General features: G+C 32.7%; 1 protein-coding gene across 1 annotated transcript; it reads left to right on the top strand.

Annotated features, from left to right (window-relative positions):
- Positions 1 to 6: 6 nt before the first annotated feature.
- On the top strand, positions 7 to 26,222 carry LOC109583307 (E3 ubiquitin-protein ligase RNF213-like). Its single transcript, XM_019998594.1, has 74 exons — positions 7 to 191; positions 241 to 878; positions 930 to 1,086; positions 1,421 to 1,644; positions 1,708 to 1,986; positions 2,031 to 2,896; positions 2,945 to 3,027; positions 5,532 to 5,609; positions 5,657 to 5,763; positions 5,809 to 5,947; positions 5,992 to 6,181; positions 6,227 to 6,476; positions 7,668 to 7,799; positions 7,848 to 7,950; positions 8,121 to 8,277; positions 8,322 to 8,475; positions 8,525 to 8,610; positions 8,668 to 8,877; positions 8,920 to 9,072; positions 9,233 to 9,350; positions 9,391 to 9,620; positions 9,669 to 9,754; positions 9,813 to 9,955; positions 11,924 to 12,001; positions 12,048 to 12,137; positions 12,192 to 12,400; positions 12,449 to 12,671; positions 12,722 to 12,952; positions 13,000 to 13,130; positions 13,176 to 13,301; positions 13,354 to 13,510; positions 13,557 to 13,695; positions 13,739 to 13,845; positions 13,888 to 13,933; positions 14,027 to 14,109; positions 14,150 to 14,232; positions 14,285 to 14,441; positions 14,498 to 14,605; positions 14,654 to 14,739; positions 14,785 to 14,955; positions 15,001 to 15,115; positions 15,162 to 15,353; positions 15,579 to 15,715; positions 15,761 to 16,305; positions 16,357 to 16,788; positions 16,830 to 16,960; positions 17,006 to 17,209; positions 17,256 to 17,428; positions 17,475 to 17,574; positions 17,624 to 17,718; positions 18,116 to 18,340; positions 18,382 to 18,505; positions 18,555 to 18,977; positions 19,023 to 19,145; positions 19,232 to 19,333; positions 19,379 to 19,438; positions 19,487 to 19,684; positions 19,731 to 19,803; positions 19,848 to 19,882; positions 19,924 to 19,985; positions 20,036 to 20,177; positions 20,222 to 20,408; positions 20,465 to 20,556; positions 20,608 to 20,659; positions 20,706 to 20,866; positions 20,918 to 21,032; positions 21,098 to 21,187; positions 22,474 to 22,657; positions 22,707 to 23,001; positions 23,048 to 23,239; positions 23,285 to 23,374; positions 23,425 to 23,469; positions 23,525 to 23,652; positions 25,914 to 26,222. The coding sequence occupies exons 1-74, from the start codon at positions 89 to 91 to the stop codon at positions 26,074 to 26,076; spliced, it is 12,396 nt and encodes a 4,131-aa protein (XP_019854153.1). The 5' UTR covers positions 7 to 88; the 3' UTR covers positions 26,077 to 26,222.
- Positions 26,223 to 26,294: the final 72 nt, after the last annotated feature.

Here is a 26,294-nt window from a genome sequence, read left to right as displayed (position 1 = left end):
CTTTAATAAAGTAGAAAGAAAATGGCATGATCACTTGTATCCAATACTGACATCATTAAAACTGGATGTTTGTGCTTTTAAAAAAGCAATGGATTCAGCCAATAACCGAATAATACTGTTTCAGTTTCACCAAGCACTTCTTGTGAACTTTATCAGTTATCTAGATAAAGAGTTAAACAAAGAGTTGAAAGGTACAGTTTAATCTGCTGTATTTAGATTGCCATTCTTATTTTATAATAGTATGCAAAATATCACCTGCTATAATTGATGACATGCATATTAATGAGTTGTGTGTTGAAGATGGGGAAAAATTGTGGAAGTATCCTTTTTTGGAAGCTGCTGATCCTGTTAAGCCATTGTTAATACCATGTGCTGTAATGACTTCTGAAAAATATAAGAATGACATTTTTCATCAGCAGTGCAAAGATCAAGTTAAATGCCTAAACAACACAGACACATGGCCTCAAATTGCTGTAGCTGTGGAAGCTGCTTTTGAATCTTGTACTCTTATTGTGGCAAAACTGAGAGATCAAAGCATTACTCTTCATGAAATTGACACTCTATTTCGTAGTGCCTCTAGTGCTGGTGTCGTTGCTCATACACTGAGTCAACTAGAAAGTGCTCTGTTGTTTTCGAGAGATACAGTAAATTTTTTAAAAAGTGCCCTGACTTTCTCAAATCAAAAGCCACCATGCAGTGTTTCCAGTATCTTTATAACACCTGAGACTGAATCGTTATCACCTTGGATCAATGAAGTTGCCACTAATGTTTATTTATGGAGAGGCCTGTCACCCTTATTAATAGAAGCACAAGACTTTGCAGATATATTAAATGATTTAGAAGTTGAACCTGCTGAATTCATAGCATTCTCAAACTTAGTGAGTGTTTGCTATCTAGTATTTTACAAGTTATTTATTGTAATAATTTAGAGTCTTCACACTACTAAACTTAAATCAGTTGCATCAGAAAAAGAAATTTTAGAATTCATGAGAAAAACTAAAGAACTAACAGGAGAAATTAAAGATTCAATAAGAATGTTCGCTAAAAGCAAAAAGCTACGTGAATGGATTTTAGCTAAAAGTGAAGGTATATACTGTTGGTCAAGATATATTTTGTATATAGACCTGCCATGCAGAAATGCTGTCATCATTATGCAATATATCATATATAGTATACTAGAATAGTCTCATATGCAAAATATAGGACCTTTGTTCTTGGGCCTACGCCCCTTGGGCTATATCACATCCTTGAACACAAACCTCAGGTCCTATATTTGTATATGCGACCTACTAGTATACTATGTAATACACATATAACATTGTCTTTGCAAGACAAATTAATTGTAATAATCACGAAGTATTGTGAAACTATATTACAGTGAGCATAATTGCTGAATGAGCTAGATCATATTCTTTTCTAGATTTGAATGCAATGGAGACATTTATTGGAGTAGTATTAGATACATTGGCTGAAGAAGGAGATGAGATACAAGATAGATTAACAAATTTATCAGAGTTGTGTAGCAAGTTTTCACTTTTAATTTACAACTTTGATGAATCTAAGTCTAAAATAAAATGTCTCATAAAGCTCTTTGAAGATACTTATAAGAAGCTATCTGATCTAAGTGGTGCTATTTCATTAGTTGTAAGTTATTAGTTATTTACTGGTATTGGTTAATCAATATTCCATTCTGTCATTATTGTAAAGGAAATTTGTAACAATGATTTTGAATGGTACAAGAGGATTGGAGAACTACAGGGATCAATAGAACAAGGAGCTGTGACACAAATGAGAGAAATTAATCAACATGGATCCTATAGTATTCAGTCTTCAGGGGACTCCCATAAATGCAGAGTATCATTAAGCATAGTTCAGGATAAAAAGCATATTGTATCGTTAGATGATCTCAATGAACTTGAGAGTAAACTTGTTCTTATTACAAGGAAGCATTCATCATGGGCTGAAGAAAAAGAGCTATTTCAAGAGGTGAGTATGCACCATTGGAATGTTTATTATAATTGTATTATTAGATGCTGAAGAGAATAATTCTCATTTCTGAATCTGTTCAAAAGTTAAAGGATTTTGGTCACTTAGAGTACCTTGACTGGGAGAAAAAATATCACTGCCCTGAGTATGTATGGAATTTAAAAAGCCTGGACCAGGAAATCAGTACTTTAGAAAACACTTTAATTAGTTGGATGTATAATGTATGGAACTGTCGTTATGAGTTTCCTGAATTAAATTACTACACTACAGAGCAGCTCATTGTTTTCAGGAAAGAGCTGACATTGATTAAGAATGATCCATCAAAAGAAGTTAATCCTCAAGTATTTTACCTTCTTCATAGTGTAGTTGGGGAACCTGTTGATTCTACAATGCTTTTAAAGAAGGGACTGAAGTATGATGAAAAGTTTAGTATAGTTCATGAAGATAATGAGGAGGATTCTTCATCAATCGAAGTTGCTCAGCCAGTTGACTTTCTCCTTTCGGTAGATGATGCAGTGAGTCTTAATGCATCTGAAGTTGAGAGTATTTCTGTGTTGCAAGAAGCTATGAACAGTCTAAATGAGAAAAAGAGAGAGATATATCATGAATTAGTTAACTGTGGATATCAAAATTATAAAAGTGTTGAAGCAGCAACACTGCATGATGACATATATAATGCAATGGACTGGTGTGATGAACTAGAGGATAAAGAAGAGGAAACTCTACGAAATAAATATTTCCCTGCACAAACTACTGCTACATCTACCAATAGCTTATCATTTTCTCAAGACTGTTCACTCACAGTTTCCGAACAAAACCCGATTAAAATATCAGTTATGCCTGATTTTGTTCATTTTGATGTTACTCCTATTGTATCAATGTTTGTAAGCAGTGACATTCATTTTACACCGTAAGTCCAAGTACACATCTATAATATTTTTGATATTATATACTTCAGCAATCTACTAATGGATGACAAGAAGATGATGATGTCACTCAATGATCTTGGAGATTTTTTAAAGACAATCACAAAACTGAGAGGTATAATAACTATTTTATCATTATTACTGTATAGCAGTGTTGTATTAGTTAACTATAACAATAAATAAATCTATTTTATTACAACAAAATTGTAATTTTAGTTAACTAAACTATAATTCTTCTATTTGATGTCAAACTAACTAGAATCATAACTAAAATGACTTAATTGTCAAAACTATAACTAAAATAGAATTAACAGTTTTGTACCAGTACTAGCCACACCTACTTATTAGTTAAAATCTAAACTTGACCCTGTTGAAAGAGTACTTTTGTTAGTAGTGATGGGCGATATGGCCAATTTTCTTAATTTTTGATAACGATCGATAATGGACTTTTTGAGGAAATATCGATTATTAACGATACGATAACCACACCTTCATTTGGGGGTGTGGCTAATGATTTTGGCACTGTACTGGATATGAAAGAAGATAATTTCCATGCTCTTGAGCCTTGTTTCTCTTCTTATTGGGGTAGGCTGAGCTAACAACTGGTCAGTTGCCTCTTTCTTGCAGTTCAACAGTGCAGTTACTTATTAAAATTAGTTATTTAACCTTAATAAATGGGCGTGGTCAATAGATCGCTGAAAATTGTATAAAATTTTCGATAATGATTCAAATCGATTCCGTAAAATATCGTTTATATCGATAAAGAATCGATATATCGCCCATCACTATTTGTTAGTGGGGCATGCTTGTATATGGTAATACTTCATGACTCAACGACTTTTTTTGCTTGTTATTGCCTGGCTTGTTATAACTAAAACTATAACTATAACTAAAAGAAATTGGTATCACATAATCATAACTAAAATAAATAGCCTGAGAGTTTACTATAACTAGAACTAGGACTAAATATATTTTTTTCTCAAAGTACCATAACTAAAACTAAAATAAAAATCATGAACTAAAACAACACTGCTGTATAGCAGGACACTTTTGAGAGAATCAACTTTTGCGGATATCAGATTTGCTTTTTTAAATCTACAAAATGTTCAAATGCTTAGATTAGTTGATTCCATGAAACTAAATTTTGAGCAGATCCACAAAAGTTTAAATTCTCAGCTACACTGTATGTAATAGTTATAGGCCCATTAAAAAGGGTTGTATGGCCCATAAATGTACATGGAGTGGAGCCAAGACAGCCAATAATGTGATAGCCAATGCTATAGACCCTATAGGGCGCTAAGTTCTGCAAGTAATTATTGCATTACGGTATCCACCCACACTCATGATTTGGACGGCAAGATACCTGGGAAAACAAGGAACAAGAGGCCTTCGTGGCTTCAAGAGCTTGTTTGAGTGGCAATAAATGCCAGTAACAGTGAAGAATAGAGCCCAGAATGTCTCCTGAGAAAAAGCTTCATTGCACTTGAAGCCACTTGTCCACAAAGGCTGCTTTTGGCCTCCTATCCATTGGTTTTGCCTGGTTTTGCCGTCCAGCAGGAGAATTTCGAAATTTTTTCATTAAAGAATGCGGATAGGATACGGAAGATTACGAATAGTGTCTCATATACGGTATCTATAATTGCTTCTAGAAGTTAGCGCCCTATAGGGTCTATTGGCTATCAAGACTCCACCCCACTAGCCATCATGGCCCATACAGTACTCCTTACTGTGGTATAATTAATTTATGGTATATACAAATGTGCATCAAAAGCATCAGCCAAATGCATGCCTAGGAAAGTTTTCTGGAGTCTTTAATGCTCTATCAAAGCTTAGACAAAGCTAATACAGACATTTACGAGCTCGCTTTGTCTAGCAAGACAATTGTCGTATGATATCTGTCTACTAAAACACTGCAAAAGCCGACAGTGGTGGTAAAGAAGTATTTTGAGTCTTTTTCACAACAACTAGAGCAGTTTCTTTTCTTTTCTGATCACAAAGAGTTTCTCACCCAGTGTGGCTCTAGCCATTGTGCACTCACCAACAGACTTAAGGCCTTTTCACACTGCCGCACAGTTTTCAAAGCGCTTTGATGCGCTTTGTTGATACAGCTGAAATAATGATCTTGTTCACACTAGCAGCTGAATTACCGTATGGAAGGAAATTTTGGAGGTAGTTAAATTTGGCGAATTTGGCGTTTTGATAGCCATTCGCCAAAATAAAAATTTGCCATTTTGAGCCATTATACGCATGCTCAATGGCACGTGGCCACAAATTCGCCAAATTAAAATTCGCCAATCACCAAAATTTAGCAATTCGCCAAAATTTAGTCCCTCCAAAATTTCCTTCTGTACGGTATGTATCATTTTGTGTTCTTGTTGCCATTGGCTTACATTGATCGACACGCATCACTTCACATCAATCCACCTCTGGAGGTGAAGTGAGAGCCCATCAATTTGAAACCACTCTAGTGTGAACACGATTAATGCACATCAATGCACATTACTTTGGCCAGTGTGAAAAGGCCTTTTAAGTTTGAGTGCTGTATGCAATATGACAAACAGGCAGTGCCTTTGATATGCCCACGTAGTATACTATAAGTGGTATTATAATTTTGTTTAGGACGAAAGCAAATCAAAAGAAGTTTTCCAGAACAATTTTTTGAAAAGGGTCAACCAAATCTTGTTGTAGCACCAGCAGGTTAGAGCTGTAGTTATACTAATGATTATTATGCCATTTTCATTTAGATGAAATATTCAATTGTGTTATTCAAATATATGCTGAGGATGAAGATGCTCCATTACCATGTTATGAAGAAATCCTTTTGTGCTCTTCAAACACAACCCTTGAACAAGTAATGCAACTTGAACACTGATAATTTTATATTAATGTTATTAAGGTAGTAGTTTTTTGGATGAGAACTTTGTTCGATCAATATCCTGGAAGAATTTATTGTTTAGTTCATGCTGAAAAACTTGGCTATTTGGTATCTGATAAAGCAATTGATTTGCTTTTATATCTCTCTCAAGGAATAACTGGTAAAATATTGTATTTAAGCTTCAGTATTAAACTGTTTTTGCAGATTACAGATTGGTTATTGTGTGCAGCAATGAGTCAGAAGGAAAGTCACATGTTATAACACGTCTTAATTCCTATCATCGTAATTGGAAAAAGAACGATGATTTGAATATCCTGAAGAAATACTTGAAAAAGCATTTCATACCAAAGACCAATGACAAGAACATCAATGCCTCCATTATTGATGACGAAGAGTACAAAATTAATTTTTCTAATATTTCTAATCATTATACATGTAGGTCTCTTGTGCGTATTATTTATTCAAAACAAGCTGCTGCTGGCAAATCACTTCATATTCGTAAAATGAAAGACAGACTCAATGCAGTATTAAAGGAGAAAGACTTACTGATTAGCAAGAAAAAGCCAAAGGTGATGCTATCTATTCCTCTACATGGGCCTGATGTTACTCCTGATGAAGTATTGAAGATGCTTCTGGCTGAAAAAAATGTTGTGAAATCTTGCATCATTCATATTGATGTACCTCAGCAGGTAAAGTATTGCTATATTATTTTTGGACTCGCTGCGCAGCCGAGTATTAAGTACTTGGGTTGTCCTGCATGTCTTAATGAGATTTTTTTTTAACTTTTTTAATTAAAAAACTAAGTCCTCTAGACTCATAGATATTTCTCCACTGCTAGCCCAAGCCTTCATTTATCAGCTAAAAATGTTTAAAGAGCAGCGCTATGGAGAAGAAGCTTGCAAAGTAAGGGAGAAAAATTTTTTTAATATAGCGATTATGCTGACACTCTTGAGATAGACAAAAGCATTTTCCAGTAGAAAACTACCTTCTAATTCATTAGTATGTGTAGAATTTCTTAATTCTTACTTGGTAGCAACTTATGCTCCAAACTTCATCCTGCCTGTCCGACTTTGGGAAGGGTTGAGAAGTGGCGGATCTATGGGGGGCCAGGGGGGCCAATGCCCCCCAAAAATTTTTTGGAGTAATGTAAACTTTGGTTTACCTATGTAAACTGTGAAGCAGCTGCAGTACTGGACTATGTAAACAATCTTTAAACCACAATAGAGCTCATTTTAACAGGCTTAGTCTTTATAATTTTTATTTCCCTTAAAGTTTTGCACAAGCTTAGTTGACCACACCCCCTAATTACCCCTCCCATCTCATAATTGCCCCCCCCAAAATTAAATCCTAGATCTGCCCCTGCCGGTTGAGGCAGAAATATGGCAGACTAGCAGTACTAGACTCTCTCAAATCTTTTAAATATATCTAGGCAGCAGTATTGTGCCACATTACTTGTCATAAGCCACTCGTAAGAAGAAAAACTCAAGCTTATTCAGTCACATGTCATACTAAGGCCATTTTATTGGCACAGAAGCCACGCCTCTATTGATAATTGGCAATTTTACATGCTTGCATTGCTGCTTGGATTTCTTAATGCATAATTTTTTGTTTGCTGTCTTATGCATGATCTCTTAGGCAAATAAAATCTATCAAGACAACGATATCTGTGCCATCATAGTATATACATAGGTGTTAGTTTTTAAAGCTCTTTTGACTTGAGTCTGCAAAACATACACTATATATTAATTGAAAGCAATGCGGAATCATGGTCATTATTTCTATCATGCTGCATAATAGAGATAGTGCATGAATTCAAAAGCAACTGTGGCGAGTCCAAGCACCGTAGGTGTCTCGTTAGTATATTGATTTGTTTTATTTAGGTTCTTCACAGTATTGATGATATTTTGTTCAGTATAATAATTCTTCAAGGTCTGAGTGACAGTAGAGGACAAATCTGGAGATGTCGTTCCACTCATTTTTATGCTATTGAAATGACAATACCCAGTGAAACAGTATGCAATGTTAGAACAATTGTTTATGACAATTTATTTTTGACACAGAGTTATATTAGAAAATTTACAGAAGCAAGAAGAGCATTGTCATTACTTTATCTGGTTCCAAATAAAGAATGCTATCAGCCATTAAAAATGATGAGAAAGATAGGTACCATGATTATTTTCATTGAAATATTTTCAAAATTTCACAAAAATCTGCCACTTTTTGTAAAAATATATATTATTTAGAGATAAAAGATATTAATTTTGACAAAATTGTGAAAATATTATGTCTTGGCTATTGCTATACTTTTTATTGTTTTACCTGTTCTGATTAAGGCAAAGGTGATCTCACTGATTTACGTACACCAATGTATCAAAGAGTTTACAAGTATTTGAAGCTGTTTGACTCAAAGAAGTATCAAGAACTTGAAAAATTTCAGTACATTGGTACCCTGGAGGATACTAATGAACAATGTTTAGAAACTATAATAAAGTGAGTATTTTCATTCTTTTCCATTTAAAATATTTTGTTAATAGGCATTGTGGCACAACAAATCCAACATGGAAAGAAATACGTCATTTTGTTTGGTTTTTGAATCATCAACTTAGTGCTTGTGAGCAGTCCAATGTAATCAAAACTGTTAAAGGGCTCAAGACATTCACTGTCAAGTTTATGATTGATATGTCACGAGTAAATAGCATCTGATATTTAAATGTCACCTTTTTAATATTTATCACAGGATTTTGCAACATCATCTATGCCTAATGAAGAGGGAAGTGAAGACATAATTAATCAGCACAATCCAAGGCAGAATTGGGAACACAGGTATAAAATAATTATTAATACATGTATTGTTTATTTCTATGCCTATTTTCACTCTAGCCTCCATCCTTACCTATTCTTCAATAAAAATAGAAAGTCAGTGACACATGTTGGATTGGCACTGAATGGATTAGAAGTTGTGGAAGATAAATCACAATTTCATCAACACAAGTTTACTATGCAAATATCCCCAGAAGTTGAACGGTTCTTGTCACTAAAAGTTAATGTCCCCAAAATTTCTCAGCAAAAAATAGGAAATGTATTGCAGAGGTTAGTGTAAATATTTGTGATAGTCATCTAAAATATCCATAGGAGTAGTAATGAAGGCTATATGCTACTGAAGCGTTTAGTAAATTTTATGAATATTCCAATTGAAGATGGGATAGAAATTATATCTCCAGATGAGAATTATGTTCTCACACAAGATAACTTAACCAAGATCATGGGTATTCAAACTCGATTCAGGTATGTCTTATGTCTGTGATATTATAATAATATACATGTATGAATTACAGCTGTACATACATGCATACATGTGTTGATTAATTGAAGCAAAATTTATTTTCTCAAATGTTGTATCCCTATAAACTTTAAAAATGGATCTAAATAGCATACAACCCTCTAGGTGTCAGATTCCTGTTGTATTAATGGGGGAAACAGGCTGTGGTAAGACTCATCTCATTCGCTTTATGTGTAAAGTGGCTGCTTATGACAAAAATATCAAGAACATGTTTATTATAAAGGTGATGTTCAAGTACTGTACTTAACTTGATTGTATTACAGATTCATGGAGGTACAACAGAAGATGATGTAATAAAATGCTTAGAAGAGGCTGAATTTGAAGCATTAAAAAAGAACAGAAAGGAGAAAGTTGATACTGTAGTATTCTTTGATGAAGCTAACACTAGTGATGTTATCAGTTTGATTAAAGAGATTATGTGTGATGGAAAATGCAGAGGCAAACCAGTACCACCTTTTCTAAAGTTTGTAGCAGCTTGCAATCCTTATAGACGGTATAACAACTGTTATTAAATTAATGATCAAAATATTTAAACTTATAGCCATTCAGAAGCCATGATAAAACAATTGAAAGGTGCTGGCCTTGGATGGAGAGACAAAGAGCCTTCAAGAGCAACTGAAAAATTAGGTAAATAGGTAAAATTACAATATTAGTTGTCACTCAATGTATCTATGTTTTGTCACAGGAGAAATACCATTAAGAGACTTGGTTTATAGAGTACTAAAAATTCCTGATAGTTTAAAAGCACTAGTGTATGATTTCGGAAAATTGGATAGCAACACTGAAAGAGACTACATTTATCAAATTGTTCACAGCAGACTCAAAGAAGTACGATCTATTGGCATTGTTGTAACTTATTATAACTAGATGAATGTAGAACATTAAAGGGCTTAACCTTGTATGTAGCCACGCTATATCCTAAAGTCTAAACATTCAATAGATCTTGATAAAGTTATCTTAGTTTAAAATATGAATTTTTTCTATAAAATTCATCACATTCTGTAGCAAATAAGCTTATGTCAGTAGTTGTACAGGCTTTGCAAGTTGCAGCTGTCATTTTACTTCAGATTTTTTGCAATTGCAGCATACTTGCTTTTTTTAATGTTCCTTGCTGTATTTGGAAAGCAATATTTACTTATTTTGCTGACTTAAGTGACTTGCAACTTGCAAGGTCAAGAATGATCACTTTTCAATAAAGATTAAAGTCAGGTTGTTAAAAAAGTGGAAATTTTTTATACGAATAAATAGGGGTGACATACATGTACAGACATACATACTCTAGCGGGCTTCGCCGAACTAGAGCAAATACTTAGATAGGACAGCTTAGTTCCTCACAATTATACAAATTCCATAAACACCTCATAGGAAGTGATTAATTATTGGTTTTAAACATATAGTCATGAGACATGACAAGTGGTGAATCAGGCTCAAGCAAAATAATGTATTCATGTGGTGTTTCGTTGTAGTAGTCTCCATAGGATTTGGAAGCCTCATTCATATCTTTAGCATCAAACAGAATTATTCATAAATAATTTAAATATTCTTAATAATTATTTATCACATACCATATAGAGGGTTATTTTTGTAGGTCTAATGTTTCATGTAGGCCTTGGCGGATTATGCCAGCTAGCATAATTTTGAACATACATTTTAATAGGACCCCAATGCATAAGCATAATGTAAGCATAATAGGGCTATAAAGAGAATTTTGAAAAAATGTATTGAGAAATGCAATGAACAGGCTCTTGCATTCATTAAATTGACTGTGTTTTATTGTTTAAACAGCTACTATTGTTCCCAGTATACTCAAGAACTTCATAATTGGATGACTTGCCGAACTAAGCTCACATTTTTGGGTTATTATGATGAAATTCATATAAATAAAGCTTCTCCTCAGAATTGCAGCATAGCATAATAGAGCAATTTAGAGCATAATCCACCAAACCTTATCAAATATTTTGAGGTTTGCTATATACTTGTGGGGCAATTTGTGATTTCAATTTTCGTGGTTCACACTCTATAAGGGGATAGCACTTCAATAATTTTGTACCTCACAACCACAAAAACCATGAAAATGAACCACCACGAAAATAGCCAGTGTTTGACATTTTCCAAATGTCCATGCTACCAATTTATAATTGTAGAACTGTTTACCCTTGAAAATACCATATACCTGTTTTTTCACAAATTTTGCAGTTTCTTGCTCCTTCGTGAAACTTTTCCATTGCCACATGGTGCAGACTGCAAGCCATTCGCGAAAATTAATTCTGCAAAATTTTAGAAATGCAAGATTTGCAAAAATTTCCTAAAGCAAAAATTAACAGGTATACTGTATATACATCTCCTATGCATAGTGTATGAGATAAAAACCCATTGCAGTTGGACAGACTAAGAATATTATGTCTTAATTTTTTAAAACTACAATGTCAAGAGTAAAATATGATCTTGATAATGTCAATAGAAAGTGTGTTTGCTGTCATAAGCTTAATACCATATACATGGAATTTATGCAACAAATAATTTTTCCAAATTTTGCTATTTTTGCTCCATCACAAAAATTAAGATCACAAAATTCTGCAGCTCCATTGCCACGTGGTGCTGTTTGCAAGCTATTTGCAAAAATTTATTACATGAAATCTTAAAATTGCAGGATTCACAAAAATTTTTTGTTGCATTAGTTTCACCATACCACTTTATGTGAATTCATTGGTGTGATGAAAATAGGTTTTTGAATTATAGATTTTTGTCATTTGAATGTTTATTTGGCATACACCTGACTGTTTGTATTTATTATAGGAAATATATGAAAAGGAAGTACTTCATGCTATTGCTCATGTTCTTGCAGAATGTCAAAAATATTTAAAAAACAACCAGGTTTATGTTATAATAGTATGTTTTTAAATATAATAATCTTAATTAGGATGAATGTAGCTTTGTTAGCCTTCGTGATGTAGAGCGGGCTATGATATTTTTTAGGTTCTTTTACAATAAATTTATTGTTTCATTTCCTGTAAGTTAATTTATAAAATCCCATAATTATTACATTATATCCCTGATTTTATAGACTCAAAGAATAACTTCAAAGACAACCGATTCTTTATTATTGGCACTGACAGTGTCATACTTTGCTAGACTTGACTCACAAGATGTTGATGATGCTGCTAGAACAAAGTTTGAAGATTGTATTTTTAAAACTATATGCAACTCAAAAGAATTAAAGTGTTTGTCAGTACATCATGCACACACATGTAATTTTAGGCCAATATTATCTGGGTAAGCATTAAACATAATGGTGAAAGTGTTATGTGTTATACAATGTAGGTATCAAAATAAGCTACTTGACTGTATGTCTATTGAAGAAAATATAGCAAGGAATGCAGCATTGAGAGAAAACTTGTTTATGATGTTTGTATGCATTCAGTTACGTATTCCACTGTTTCTAGTTGGGAAACCTGGTAGTTCAAAGTCTCTAGCAAAGACCATAATTCAAAATTCAATGAGAGGACAAAATTCCAAAAATAAAACTCTGAAACAATTTAATCATGTAATTTTATGTGATTTTATTATAATACAAATGATTTTCTCTAATTTTAGGTTCATATTCATTCCTATCAGTGCAGTGAATTATCAACCGCAGGTAGTATCAGGGAAGTATTTTACTCTGCTGTAAAGTATCAAGAGAAAAGAAGGAAGAATGACAGTTCCTTTGTGTCAGTTGTTGTGCTGGATGAAGTTGGATTGGCTGAAGCATCTCCTTATCTACCATTGAAGTCTCTGCATCCACTTTTAGAGGATGGAACAGAAGGAACTGGTAGTACTGACACAGTAAGCAATTGATAAGTGTTCAGCATTATGCCAGTTATTTATCTTAGCGTGTCAAAAGAGAAGATCGTGTAGCATTTGTTGGTATATCCAACTGGGCATTGGATCCAGCTAAAATGAATAGAGGAATTTTAGTCAGGAGAAGTGAACCATCTATTAATGATCTTATAGACAGTGCAAAGTATGCTCATTCTTTTGTCATAAAATTCATATTTTTTAAATGTAGAGGGATTTGTTCTGACAAAGATGCACAAACACGACTTGCCCACTACTTTGACAATCTTGCTCGTGCATATCATGAGATATTTAAGAACCAGCCAACTGAATTTTTTGGTCTTAGAGATTATTATAGGTATGTTCTCTTCTAAACTTTAAAAAATTTAATGTTTTAACTGTAAATCTAGCCTCATTAAAATGCTCCATTGGATGACAAAATCAACAGGCACTATTCTTACTGTACCTCAACTGAGGCATGCTATCAAACGTAATTTCAGTGGATTCACGGCAACTAAAGATTTTGATCCTTATAAATGTTTTCTTAACAAGCTTCCAGAACTTGAAGTAATTCCAGCATTTTTACTCTCTCCTTTAAATATTTTAACTACAGAATGTTCAAGGAGCTTCAAATTTGATGAAACGATTACATAACAAAGCTGTTGTTTTGTTAAAGGGTGAAAAATCAAAATTATTTCTAGCAACAGCATGTAATACCACATTAGAATTCACAGAAGAGAGAAATGTACAAAGTAATTGATGTTTTGCTGTTATAAATACTTCATTTCTATTAAGGTCATTTTGTGATTTATTGTGAAAGCCAATCTGGAAAGAAGAAATTGTTTACATTTCAAAGTTTGTACTTCCCAGATTATTTTATTGCAGAATATAGAGGAAAGCTGGTAACAATAATTTTTCTACTTATGTAATTAAAATTATTATAGACATTGAAAAAAGGACGCTGTTACTTTTCTGTAAAAGAAGTTAAAAGTTAGTTGATTTCATCAAGAGTAGATAATGTTGTGGCACTCATCCAGTTATACTCTTAATGTTATTGACAATAATTTTATGTGCTTAATTTAGGCCATGGAATTCAATTAATTTCTATGACATCTTCCAAACCAGCAGAAATTGAAGATGAAGCAAACTTTTTTCCTATTCATCCAGTAAAAGTTTATTTTCCATCTAATATTTATATTTGGACAGGAAAATAGTCCTGCAAATCCTGACTGCTCACCACGTGGTCTAATAAGAGAAAGTTTGATTAACAGAGATACATCAAAACATGGGTTAGTACATTTACATATTTTTTTTCTAATAACTCATTACATTTTGCAATAGTGAAAGTCGCTATTTGTTATTCTTAACTGATAATTATTCTTCATTACAAATTCTGAAGCATTACATAATGAGTAGTTATTCAAAGTCAAGTGCATCCCAATATGAACCATTTGTATTATTTGGCAGCAGTTTTCCAAAAGACAGAGATTTTGCGCAGGTAAGAGTAGCAGTTTCATAGTTCATGAATTAATATTAACATTACAATTTTTATAGGTTTGTCGCAATATCAGTGAAATTAGATTATGTATGGAAACTGGTCGAATGATTATTTTATTAAATTTGGAGAATTTATATGAAAGTCTTTATGATCTTCTAAATCAAGTTTGTCGAAGTATTTTTTAATATTAAGATTTTCCCCAATGTATTCAGTATTATATTAAAAGTGGCCGTCATCGCTATGTTGATCTTGGCTTACGAACTCACAGGATGAAATGCTCTGTCCATGAAGACTTTAAGTATAGTCAAATATTTATGATTGATGACATTTGATTAATTTTCAGACTTATACTGATTGCTGAAAAGAAAAAAGTTTATGACGATTTTCCTACACCTTTAGTGAATCGTTTGGAAAAGCATTTTATAAATAATGAAACAGTTTTGGAAGATTGGCAGAAGACTGTAGTTGATGACATAGAGAAATGGCTTAAAAGTTTTATGACTGATAATGATGGGTATGTGAATACAATTTGTTTATTGTGTATTATAATTTGTGACAGATTTAAGATAAAAGATGCCTTTGTTGGGTACAATTCTGACACCAAAGCAGCTGTTGTCCTGCAAGCTACTACTCAATTTCAAATGTCTAAAAACATTCTTGAAAAAGAAAAAATGGTACAATAAGTGTTACTTAATCTTTTGTCATAACATGTGCATGCAGGTGTTACAGCTAAGTAAGAAATTACTGCTACAAATGGCTACACCAGATGCTGTTGTTAGAGCTCTTAAAAAGGATACCGAAGAAGGCCGGATGTTTCTAAAACAAGTCTATTTTAATGAACAAGAGCATTCTTCACTGGTTGGACTTTTACAGAGGATTTCATGGCATGACGAAAATACCTTTTTATTACAGGTATAGAGGCACATGCTGATAGTGAAAGTCCCAGGGCCCCAAACAATATCAGATCCCAAAAAGTAGGATAGCTAGGGCTTATGAACTTCATCTCTGAGCATTATTTTTAAATATGCACAGTTGCACACCCATACATATTGCACCCTTTCCCTTCAGCCCCAAATCCACTGCTTTGTCAATGGCCTATAAAAATTAATATTTATCAAGTTATTGTATTAATGTTAGGTGACGTCTCATAGCCTTCCAATGTATCAAAAAGAAATCCACTCTCTTAAAGAATCATTAAGAATAGATGACACTCAACTTGAGAGAGCTCATTTAGAAGCATTTGAAACTGAATATGAATTCCTTGCTAGTGTTGAGTAAGCTAGTTTTTTACAACTGCTATACATTTTTGTTGTTCATAGTGGTGCTATAGATAAAGGAAAAATGAAGCCTTTTTACCAAATCTATGAGTGTGAATTTGGACAAGATAATGGTAACCTGATATCTTGCTGCCGATACCGCCTTGTTGACAAAATTAAAGAACTGACTAAAGGAAAATCAGTAACTTTATTTGTCTTAATTGTTCACTTGCCAAGAAAGTGTGACAATACAGACTTTGTTAGCTTTCAAGAGTACCCCTGGGTATGCTATCATGTTGATGAGCTCATTCCATCAAAAGAATCAAAAGCCCTTTTGAGGCAAATTGTTTGTCAGTCAAATCACCTTAGTCATCTGTTTCTTGCTGAAGGCACAGACTCAACTGCTGATAAATTATTTAATACTGTAAATGATCCTAACCAGTATCTTCAGTTGTTTCCTCTTGATGAAGCTGAACCAGTCAATCTTTGCAGTCGTGTTCATACTTATATTACTGATGCTGTATCACAATTAGATCAATCAGAAAAGATTCAGTCATCCCAAAAAATTAAAAAATTGGAGAGTTTAATATCAAAAAATGCACAAAGAAGTACCATGTTTTAGATATAACTGTATGTCTTACAATAATATGTATTTTTAGGTCAAATATTTTACTCTGTAACAATAGCTTTAATGAAGAGGGTGCTGGAAGGGATGGATGACAGTCAGTGGTGGGTTTTTGAAGAGGCAATAAGTATCCAACATCTTCAAGAAGGTGGCAGTTTTAGCAATGTTCTGATAAGGAGATTTGATAAAACCTTGAAGCCACTTTTTATACAGATAATTAGATTTATTGATAGGCATTCCAACCTTCAACTACTGATGCCTGACTGCCTTGATGAAAATGATAAACCTCTCTCTAAACTATGGTTGAATATCTATAGCTCATGGGAGCTGTGTCAAAGTACTTTGTTCAAAGTTGTAGCTTCTCAGAAGTACGAGAAAATTGATCAGAAAGTCTTTCAATGTTCATTCCCATTCTCATGGATAATATATGAGTACATCAACAAAAAAATTGATGATGATAATGAAGGTTTGTACTTAGTTAATTATATATGATCAATGTCTCTGTAGATATTTTACAAGATTTTGAATTGCAAGAGTGCTTCAAAAGCCTTCCTCCAGCACTTTTTAAGGAATTTGCAGCATTTTATTCTCATGATTTTGTTTTTCTTTTGAGATCATCAGATGCAACACATTGTGAAGTTAGTGTTATTTTTTGTTCTATTGCTATTTTGTTAATTGTATAGCTTCTTTCCAAGGCACTGTTGACAATGTCTTATGCTACTAGATCTATTAATGATGAAAGCAATTTTATTGAGATTCTATCTGAAATTCATTTTACTTATTCTAATTTTGAAGAATATTTTGAATGTTTCTTGGATTTAGCTGTTGAAATGCCCTCCATTGTTAGAGCTATCACTGATAAAAATGAAACAATATCTGACATATCAGTAAGTGTAAATAATTATGTGCAGATAATGATGTGTTTATACTTAGTCTTTAATTGTCGTTGCACTCCAAGAGGTTTTAAATAATATTCATCTTGATGAGAAAGTTCCTCTTAAGGGCACTGCAGCTCTTAGAGGATGGATGCAGAAGATGTACCAACTACAAGCAATAATTGATAATATATTTAACAACCTTCATCTAGACAATTGCCATGAACTGAAGTATTGCTCCATCATAAAGTGTTAATTTGATGCAGCTCTTGTTTAGGAAACAATGGCAAAGATTGTGTGTTATGAAGCTTTTTATGGAACATGTTGTTGTTGATCATGAAAATGAGCTGCTTAAATTTGCCACACGTCTTGACAGAGTAAATTTACCTTAAATAATTAATATGATCTATGTACTTGTACACGTAGTATTCAGATAAAATAGAGGACTACCGAGGCCCACAAGTTTTAAAATCTGTTTCAACATTACTGATTGCTGTTGAAGATGTTGTTATGAAAGAGATGTAAGTGCTACACTTATACTGAATTGTGTGTATTTTATTTACATTATCTTGTAGCCAACATTTATTCTTAGTTCTTGTTATGATTATTTTCCACAGCTTGTTTATCAATAATGCTATATCATAAATGTATTAAAAATAGCAGCAGCCTGTAATTATCTTTTTTCTCACTATATCAATTAACAAAAATTATAGTTGTGAAATACATTTTTGCATTACTGCATATGGCATCATTGCTTCTGCTTATTCAGCAATTTTGATGATATGTTATTTGCTCTCATATGTAAATTGGCCTTTTGTGCAATTTATATTGTTTTCTGTGCCCTATGCCTGCTTTAAAAACATGTGAATCAAGCCTGTATAATGTTTTGAATTTCCTAATTTTTGTATGACACTTTAGTGACAAGACTGATCAAATTAGCATTAAAGAAAGCTGTTGGAATTTTTTTGTGGATGTTCTGCTTAACTTTTGTGACTCTGACAATAAGGAAGTACTTGAGATTTTAGTAGATAGTGTTTTTAGTAATGCCTCTGAGATTCCAAAATTACATACTTATATTCAACGTCATCCTGAAAAATTACCCTTCCTTCATTCCTTTACTATCAAGCTTATTTTGTCTGAAGAGTAAGTTACCTTTTATGTTCTTTATAATTTGTTTTTAACAGTTTATTTATGGCTACTGATCATTTGCTAAAAATCAAAGATTGTATTGCTGCTTCTGTATCTGGTCAGACAAAAATATCTATGAACAGCTTCTTTGCACTTGTCATTGCTTACTTAAAAATGAAAGTAATTGTTTTTTTTACATATTATACATTTAAGTGGCTTGTTACTCTAGACACATAAAGAGGGAAGCCTTGAAATGTCAGAAATTGTCTACTGTACTGATACTCTGCTAGGCTCTAGCTGTGAAATACTACTCTCTGCTTCTTCTAATGGTGAAATGACTTCTCCAGAGTGTCTATTAGCTATTGCTCAACTAATGTATTCGTGTCAGTTATTGGCTAAAACGGTTGCAGATGAAGATTACAGGTCTTTAAACAGTACAGCTGATGTTGACTATTTTTATAATAAAGCTGACCCAGTATTTCAAAAACCAGAGTTAAATGATGATGCAGACAAATCTGGTCCCTTGTTTTTTCTGATACGTTTTGTTGTCAGAAGATATGGAATTTCTGTTTTAACTAAACTAATGGAGTTGCAATATCAACAATTCAGCTGGGTATTGTCTTCAAATATGGACATTGATGACTCATTAAAAGTATAATTTTTTAATTATGTTTTACCTGTCTAATTATTTTTACAGGAACGCCAGTTTGTAAATTATGGAGCTATATACCAACCACAGTATCAAAAATTTTATGAAGCTATTTCTGAAGCTACTACAGTTACAGGAGATTTCAAAGCTCTTGAAAAAATTTCTAATAGCGTATGTGTTATGAATTAGTGCATGCTAATAATACACTAATATTAACCTTCAATTTTTTGTTTTATATTGAGATATCATTTATATAGGCAACCAGTGTTAGTAATCTGGTACCTTTGATAATGGCCCTTCAATATCGTATGCAGTTAAGCTATGTTAGTTCAACACCATCTAATAGACTCTCTCCTGATGTAAGTAATGCTTGTTTTTGATTAATAAATATTTTATTTCATTAGAAAATAAAGGCACTTCATAACTTTATAAAACAATGCAAGCATTTCAATAGTTATCGTGAAGTAGGTACCTGGCTTTTGATATATTTAGTAATATTGATTTTAATTTAGATTTCAAAATGTATTGAGGAAATAGTTATAAAAAATTGTCGCATAATTCCAGCAATAAAGGTGTTAAAAGAGGACTCCTTTAGAACCATTATATTTAGGACACTATTGATACACTCAGTATTGACAGTACAAGCTAACAGGCAATCTCCTCTAATATCAGTATTACACTCATTATTGACATCGCCTGACACACTTCAAGTATACTAATTAACAATTATTTATATGACGATAATCATTTGAATAGGGTTGTATGTTACCTGGAATGCCCTCCAGTACCAATACTGGTACTGCAAGTATCGAAGTGCCTCTTTTCCCAGGTATTATTTATTGCTTGTGACTAAATTAAAATTTAATACTACAGAATGTACAAAGGGCCACAAGTTTCCATCAACAATGGTAAGCTTTAGTACATGAATTTTCATTTATTTAAATAATAGGTTGATATTTCTTGTCCAGAATGCGGGAATATTATTCAGTCACCTCAACCAGCTTATCCTCAGTAAATATAAGTTATGTTGTTTGAGCACTATACACGTATATCTCTTACAGATTTATTCCTTCAGCAACAGGCTATGTACCGGTGGCAGTTGGTTGTGAGACTCCTCCATTTGGATATCTTAATGGAATATCATACAGTATTATAAGGTGTATCATTCATTGCATTTTGTTGTGGGCAACTCATGATGGAAAGGTAATTGATGAAAGTTGTTATTGATACCTTATATAATTTAATAGAATGTTGGACAAATACTTAATGGAAAGATTGATGATCCTGAGAGCTATTTTTGGATTCAAATTGAAATTGATATCAATGACTTATCAAAAGCTTTTAGTTGTTCTGTGGAAGAAGCCTCTTTTGTAATTCATTTTGTGTTAAAGAAGATTAATGAGAAATGTCTACAAGTTGGGATACTTCCAAACGGTAAGTTACAGTACATTTGTTACAATAACCATAGTACCATTTATGTGTTTGTATAGTCGTTAGATCAATCACACAACTACGTAGCATTGCTGATCGAGAACAATGGGAGGAACTATTTCATCAGTTTTTCATTACACCAGTTTTAGAGGTAGACTACCTATGTCATATTGTAACTAATTCACTTTGATGATACATGTAGAATTTTGAAGTGCACTTACTGGAAAGCATCAGCAAAATGCATTCAGACACTGGTAACAATAGCATATCTGCATGTCACTGTCATAATTATTGTTTCAGACTACAGTGCTCTTTTTGATTCAGCATATATGGCCCACAGAAATGCTGATCCCTTTTTGTGGCAGGTATATCCAGAACCAACTCTTGAATATCTTAGACATGGCTTGATAACTTTTCAACGAAAAGATACTAACCCTGTCCTTTTCACATTAATAACTGAGGTTGAAATTTATATTGTATGTTATTATTGACGAATTTGATAATATATTTAGAGTAGTTGCATAAATGCAACAGTATGTATCTCAGATATTATTGCTCTGCAAAGAAAACTATCACAAAATAAAGTTGATGAGGAAAAAACATTTGAGGATTTTGTTCAACTTTTAGGTAATTTTTTAACAAGCAAATTATGCATCAGTGGTAATTACATGTACATGTATACATTCCTGCAGATGATATAGAGAAAGAAAATTATGAAGCATTAGTAAAGTCGTTGACCATGGCATGGAGTTCCTGTAGACACTGCCTAATGAATAATTATGGTAAATAGTGCTTACTTTAGTAATGATCAACTAAAAATTTTACAAATTATGGGCAAAAATTATCATGTTTGATATTGTCATAACATACTTGTAACTAAATGCCCAATTACATTAATATAATTTTAATCAGGTGTTTAGCCTAAAAAGAATATAGTCAGAATCTTCATCAATATTGAGTTATCATAAACTAGTGTACTGAATACTGATTCAATACAGATGCAAGAAAATTTCTTAATCTAAATACATTACATAATTGCACTGTGCACATGTAGTGAAAGTATCAAAATCACTGTTTTGTGCCAGCTGTTTAAGTTGCTCAGTAGAGCTTCCTATTTCATAGTATTTCATCAAACTGACTAAAATAATTCTTTTTATAATTCTTTTCTGATATATTGTTGTATATTGCTCAAGCTAATTCCAATCAAAGTGGATTTTTATAAATTTTTAAAGTTACTTAAAAATTGGGCCAAAGTCCCTGTACTATTATAATACACAGTCTGTGGCCAAATTTTGTCAAATGGCTTGAATAGAATTTTATATTTTATAATTTTTCCTGATTCATATACATGTACCTATATCGTGGAGAAAGTATGAGTGGGATCGAATCAAAAGTTGCTAAAAAATTGGGCCAAAGACCCTGTACTATGTCTTAAGCCAATTTCATCACAAATTTCTGGAATATAATTCCTCAATTTTATAATTTTTTCTAATACAATATGCATGTGTAATTGTAATTGAAGTTTTGTAATTAACATAAATTCTGTATGCTAGTATCAGGAGCACTGTGAAAATTGATACACATGAAAAATGAAAATATAGTTTGTAGTTTTTATTACAACAAAATTTTTTAATCCAAATACAGTAACCTTTATTTTGCCCTCTTTTACCAAATTTTATGCATGAGAAATATATTGAGTTGTTTGCATTGCTACAAAGTTTGAAAGTTGTTGTAAATAATTTACCTACTAGGCTTTGCCATAATTATTATTATTGCTTTAAAAAATTTATTGTTTTAATTTTGTGCATTGTATAGCTTAAAACTTTGAAAACTTTTGATAAATGAAATCATGATACAATGCATTCATAATCTGCATTAATTAATGAGCTTATATACTTAACCTTGCCCCTAATTTTGTAACCTTGCCCCTAATTTTGTGGATTGAAATTCTGGCATTTCTGGACCAGCAAAAACCCTGCTGCACTAGAAAGTAAATATTCAATGTAAAAGTTAAAGTAAAATCACATTAGATTTTAACTTAGTACTAGTTATGTCTTTTTTTAAACAGATCGCTTAAATACAACTGAAGCTCTCAAAGTTGAAGAGATAGCTGCCGATATTCCTATGAAATATTTGATTCCTACCACATCTGGTCCTGGTGTACTAAGTACAGCTTTAGTTGATCATCTTGTTATAGTTCACAACAGTTTCATCAAGCTATGTAGAGATTTTGTGGAGAATAACTTAAACAAGTAAGCTTTAAAAAAGTTATGTTATATTTAAAAATTATTTCAATTTTAGGCGGTGGATGTGGGAAGCACATAAAGTGTCTTTAAGAGAAATGGATTCATCATTGCATGCTGTTAACTGCAATACAGAAAAACTCAGAGAACTAGTCACAACTCACAGTGTCTTTATTGCTAATCCATCTGGTACCATTGGAATTCAATACATGCTGGATAATCTTGAGAAAGATATTGTGCAGCAATATGTACTTGGCAAGCCATTCATCATTGATACTCTTAATATTCCTACAGTTGAAAATGTTGTAAAGCTAAGGCAAGTTATTGCACTGATTACAAAAAACATTGAACAGGTAAGAGGTTTAGTTCATTTTTATTTAATTTTTAAATGTTTGACAGTCACCGCTGCCACTCAAAGTGAAATCAGATTTTAGATCTGATCTTAAGACAGTGCAAGTAATAGTTGGAACTTGCGAAGTTTTAGAAGTAGCAATGAAGTTTTTAAGCAAGCAAACTGCTCCAAAAACCATGAAGTTAAGTGAATATATTGAAGTTGATCTTCTCATGAAAGAACGAATAAGAAGCAAGAAGGTAGTTTATTTTAAATTTTTCATTAGATTCTCACTATTCTCCTAGATAATGGAATATTGCAATTTAGAGCATGTTATTGGTTTGTGGAGGTTTCTTCAAGTGGAATGTGCAAGGGTCAAAAATCGTCACAAAATTGTTAGCATTATTCTGTCTTACATAAATCAATATTGTTACTCTAATTTCAGAATCCCTTTGAACATGTTAGAAAACAGTTTAGAAATACTCTAAAGGTAAAAAATAGAGTTTGTCGTAACTATTACTGTCATGCTAATAATTATGTTTCAGTCTGATGCCAGAGCTGCTTTAGAAAAGGCTGCTCATAAAGTTTCGGACCTGGATTACTTGTTAGAAATGTTATTTGAGTTTATTCATACTTACGTTCAGTACTGTGATGTAAATGATAGCCAAAAACCGTAAGATTAATTTTAATTTATATTATCATTAATTTTGTATATCTAATACTGACCTGGGGTCAAATACAAAACCTCAATTAAAATTACACATTCAATTGCACTCTGTTTGTAAAAATAGACTTAATTAGAATTACAATTATGTCATACTGAAGTCATTTCAATAACAAGTACTGTTTTTGCATGAAACAGAAACATGGCTTGCTTTAAGAAATGGAGAAGTTATAGGAGATTGTGACTGCCATTGAACTGTGGAAGCACTGGTTGCAATTCAGCTATCATACATATTTTCATAAAGCATACTAACTTACTAAGTGAGCACTGGCCACTGCACTATAGTGCATGCCTTTTTGACCAACTTAAAAAATTGCTCAAATTTTCTGCACAACATAAGTACATGTATATGCATCAGAAAAAAGTTATAGAAGTGGTGAATTCTTTCTTAGCCATTTTTGACAAAATTTAATTTTAGACCATACATGCATGGTCTTGGGCAGATTTTTCAGTAACTTTAAATATTCATAAAAATTAATTTTGATTGAAATCAGCTCAAACTAGATGCATAACATCAAAGCATGTATAATTACGTGTCTGAAACAAGTATAAGAATGATGAATTCTCTCCTGGCCATTTTTGACAAAATACTATGGATCAGGATTTCTACAAAACTTTACTGGTATTCTAAACAGCACACCTCATGAGCTGGCAAGAAGCTGAGCACTATACTTGGAAACCTTAACTGTCACACTTCCATCTACATGTGTACACGAGACACCAAAGGTGCGTGGCCTCGCCCCTATAGTTGATTGGGAAGTGTTAGGCTTAGCTGACCTGCAAGTACACCTGTACATTTAGTTCAAAAGTGACACTCTGGGCAAGTGTGAAAAGCATGATGGGACTCTGGAGTCCCTCCAAAAATTTTTGATGTGTTCATAAATTCCAACTAACACTTGGATTTTATCAACTATTTATACACTCTTATTTTAAAAATAGCATCATGGGTTGCAAAACCACAGCTTTTGATGTGGTCTCAGCTTTTGATGTGGTCTCTATCAAAGATACGCATCCTAAAAACAAACCAGACTGCATGCCTGCAGAAGTAGCAGCGTACTCCAGCTACTCCCAAATTGGAGGTGTGGCATGACATCATCAACTATTACTTATTTGATGGCAGCAAGCCCTGCAACAAGAACCGAGCAAGTTTCAGATTTTTCTCTTCTTATAAGCGCTATATGACATTATAATGGCACAAATACTGTTGCCTAGATGTAAATTGAGTGATTTGAGAGAGTTTAGGACCTTTAGACTACCTACAGTTCATTGGGTTGAAATTCAAGAAGCTATAACTCACCAACAAGAAAGATTTAAAGAGTCCCACACATATTAAAACAATAACTAGTCTTGATCTACTGGAAAAGAGTCTCATTTACCTCCAGAGTACTACCGCTATTGCTGGGCATTTTCTCGTGAGTTAAAAAGCTTCTACTAGCTAGAGCTGCTCTCTAAACATCTCGAAGCAGTAAAGCAAGACTTTTCCTAACAGAAGAGAAGCTTTCACAGATTTAGAGCACGCGATTGTAAAGATATACATTCTCAAAGACAAAATATAGCACACAGAATGAATGAATGACAGACAGACAAACCGAGTACCTAGTCCTCGCCTACGCAAAGCTGGGCGAGGCCAATAATTATGTTTGTAGGGACACATGGCTTTGGCTCTGTCATAATGCTTTATTTTCCCTGTGTTTGTATTAAGTCTGCTACTGTCAGTACGATGACTCAATTTTGATAAAAATTCCAAATTACATTCTTAAGCCTCAATTACAATTACAATTGCAAATTGTAATTGAGCCTCTGATTACAGTTATAATTGTATTTTGACCCCAGGTCTGATCTAGTTTATGATATGCTAGTGTGATATTTGTATTACCTTAAGAATTCTTTTAAATACAGGTACTATTAATTGTAAATAGATTAAAATTGCAATTACTAATACATGCAATCATTAATGATATGATAGAACTACTAGTAATAGTTACTTATTGCAATTTTTGATGCCAGAAAAATCTACTACCTGCTAAAATCACAAAATATAGTACCTGCAATCAAAATTTACTCTAATGTATATACATTTGTTCCTGTTTTTATGTACTAGTAATTGCAGCAATGTAGTGAGCATTAGAAATTATTTTTTTGACTTAAATCAAATCAATTTTACGTAGTGTACCTTAATTTAATAATCATTCTATATTTTGAATTTTTAGATTGCACCAAATCTTTGAAGATTTTCTCAAGCAAACTAAGTCAAAGATAATTTCAGATTTGAATAAAATTTTTCCTCACAAAGTGTTATTGAGTCAAGTTACAGATTGCTGGAAATTTTTAGCTGATTTTGAGGATTCCATAAAAAAACTTAAAAGCTATTAGCCTGTAATTTAGTTAGTTCTGGCATTGTTATTTTGTTTATAACTGTAGTTTGTTTATTACTGTAGTATGTAGTATAATATCTTTACTGTAGTTGATTCCTTTCATTGCTATTTCCTGATTTTACTCATAAAATTTTGTAAAAGTAACTAATGATCTCTGCGCCCACAGAATTTAGATCTACAGCTACACCCACTTGGGGGTGTACAGCTTGAACATTC

The sequence above is a fragment of the Amphimedon queenslandica genome, unplaced genomic scaffold, assembly GCF_000090795.2.
Source record: "Amphimedon queenslandica unplaced genomic scaffold, v1.1 AMPQUscaffold_13312, whole genome shotgun sequence".
NCBI lineage: Eukaryota > Metazoa > Porifera > Demospongiae > Haplosclerida > Niphatidae > Amphimedon > Amphimedon queenslandica.
This window is presented reverse-complemented; position numbering and strand designations above follow the sequence as displayed.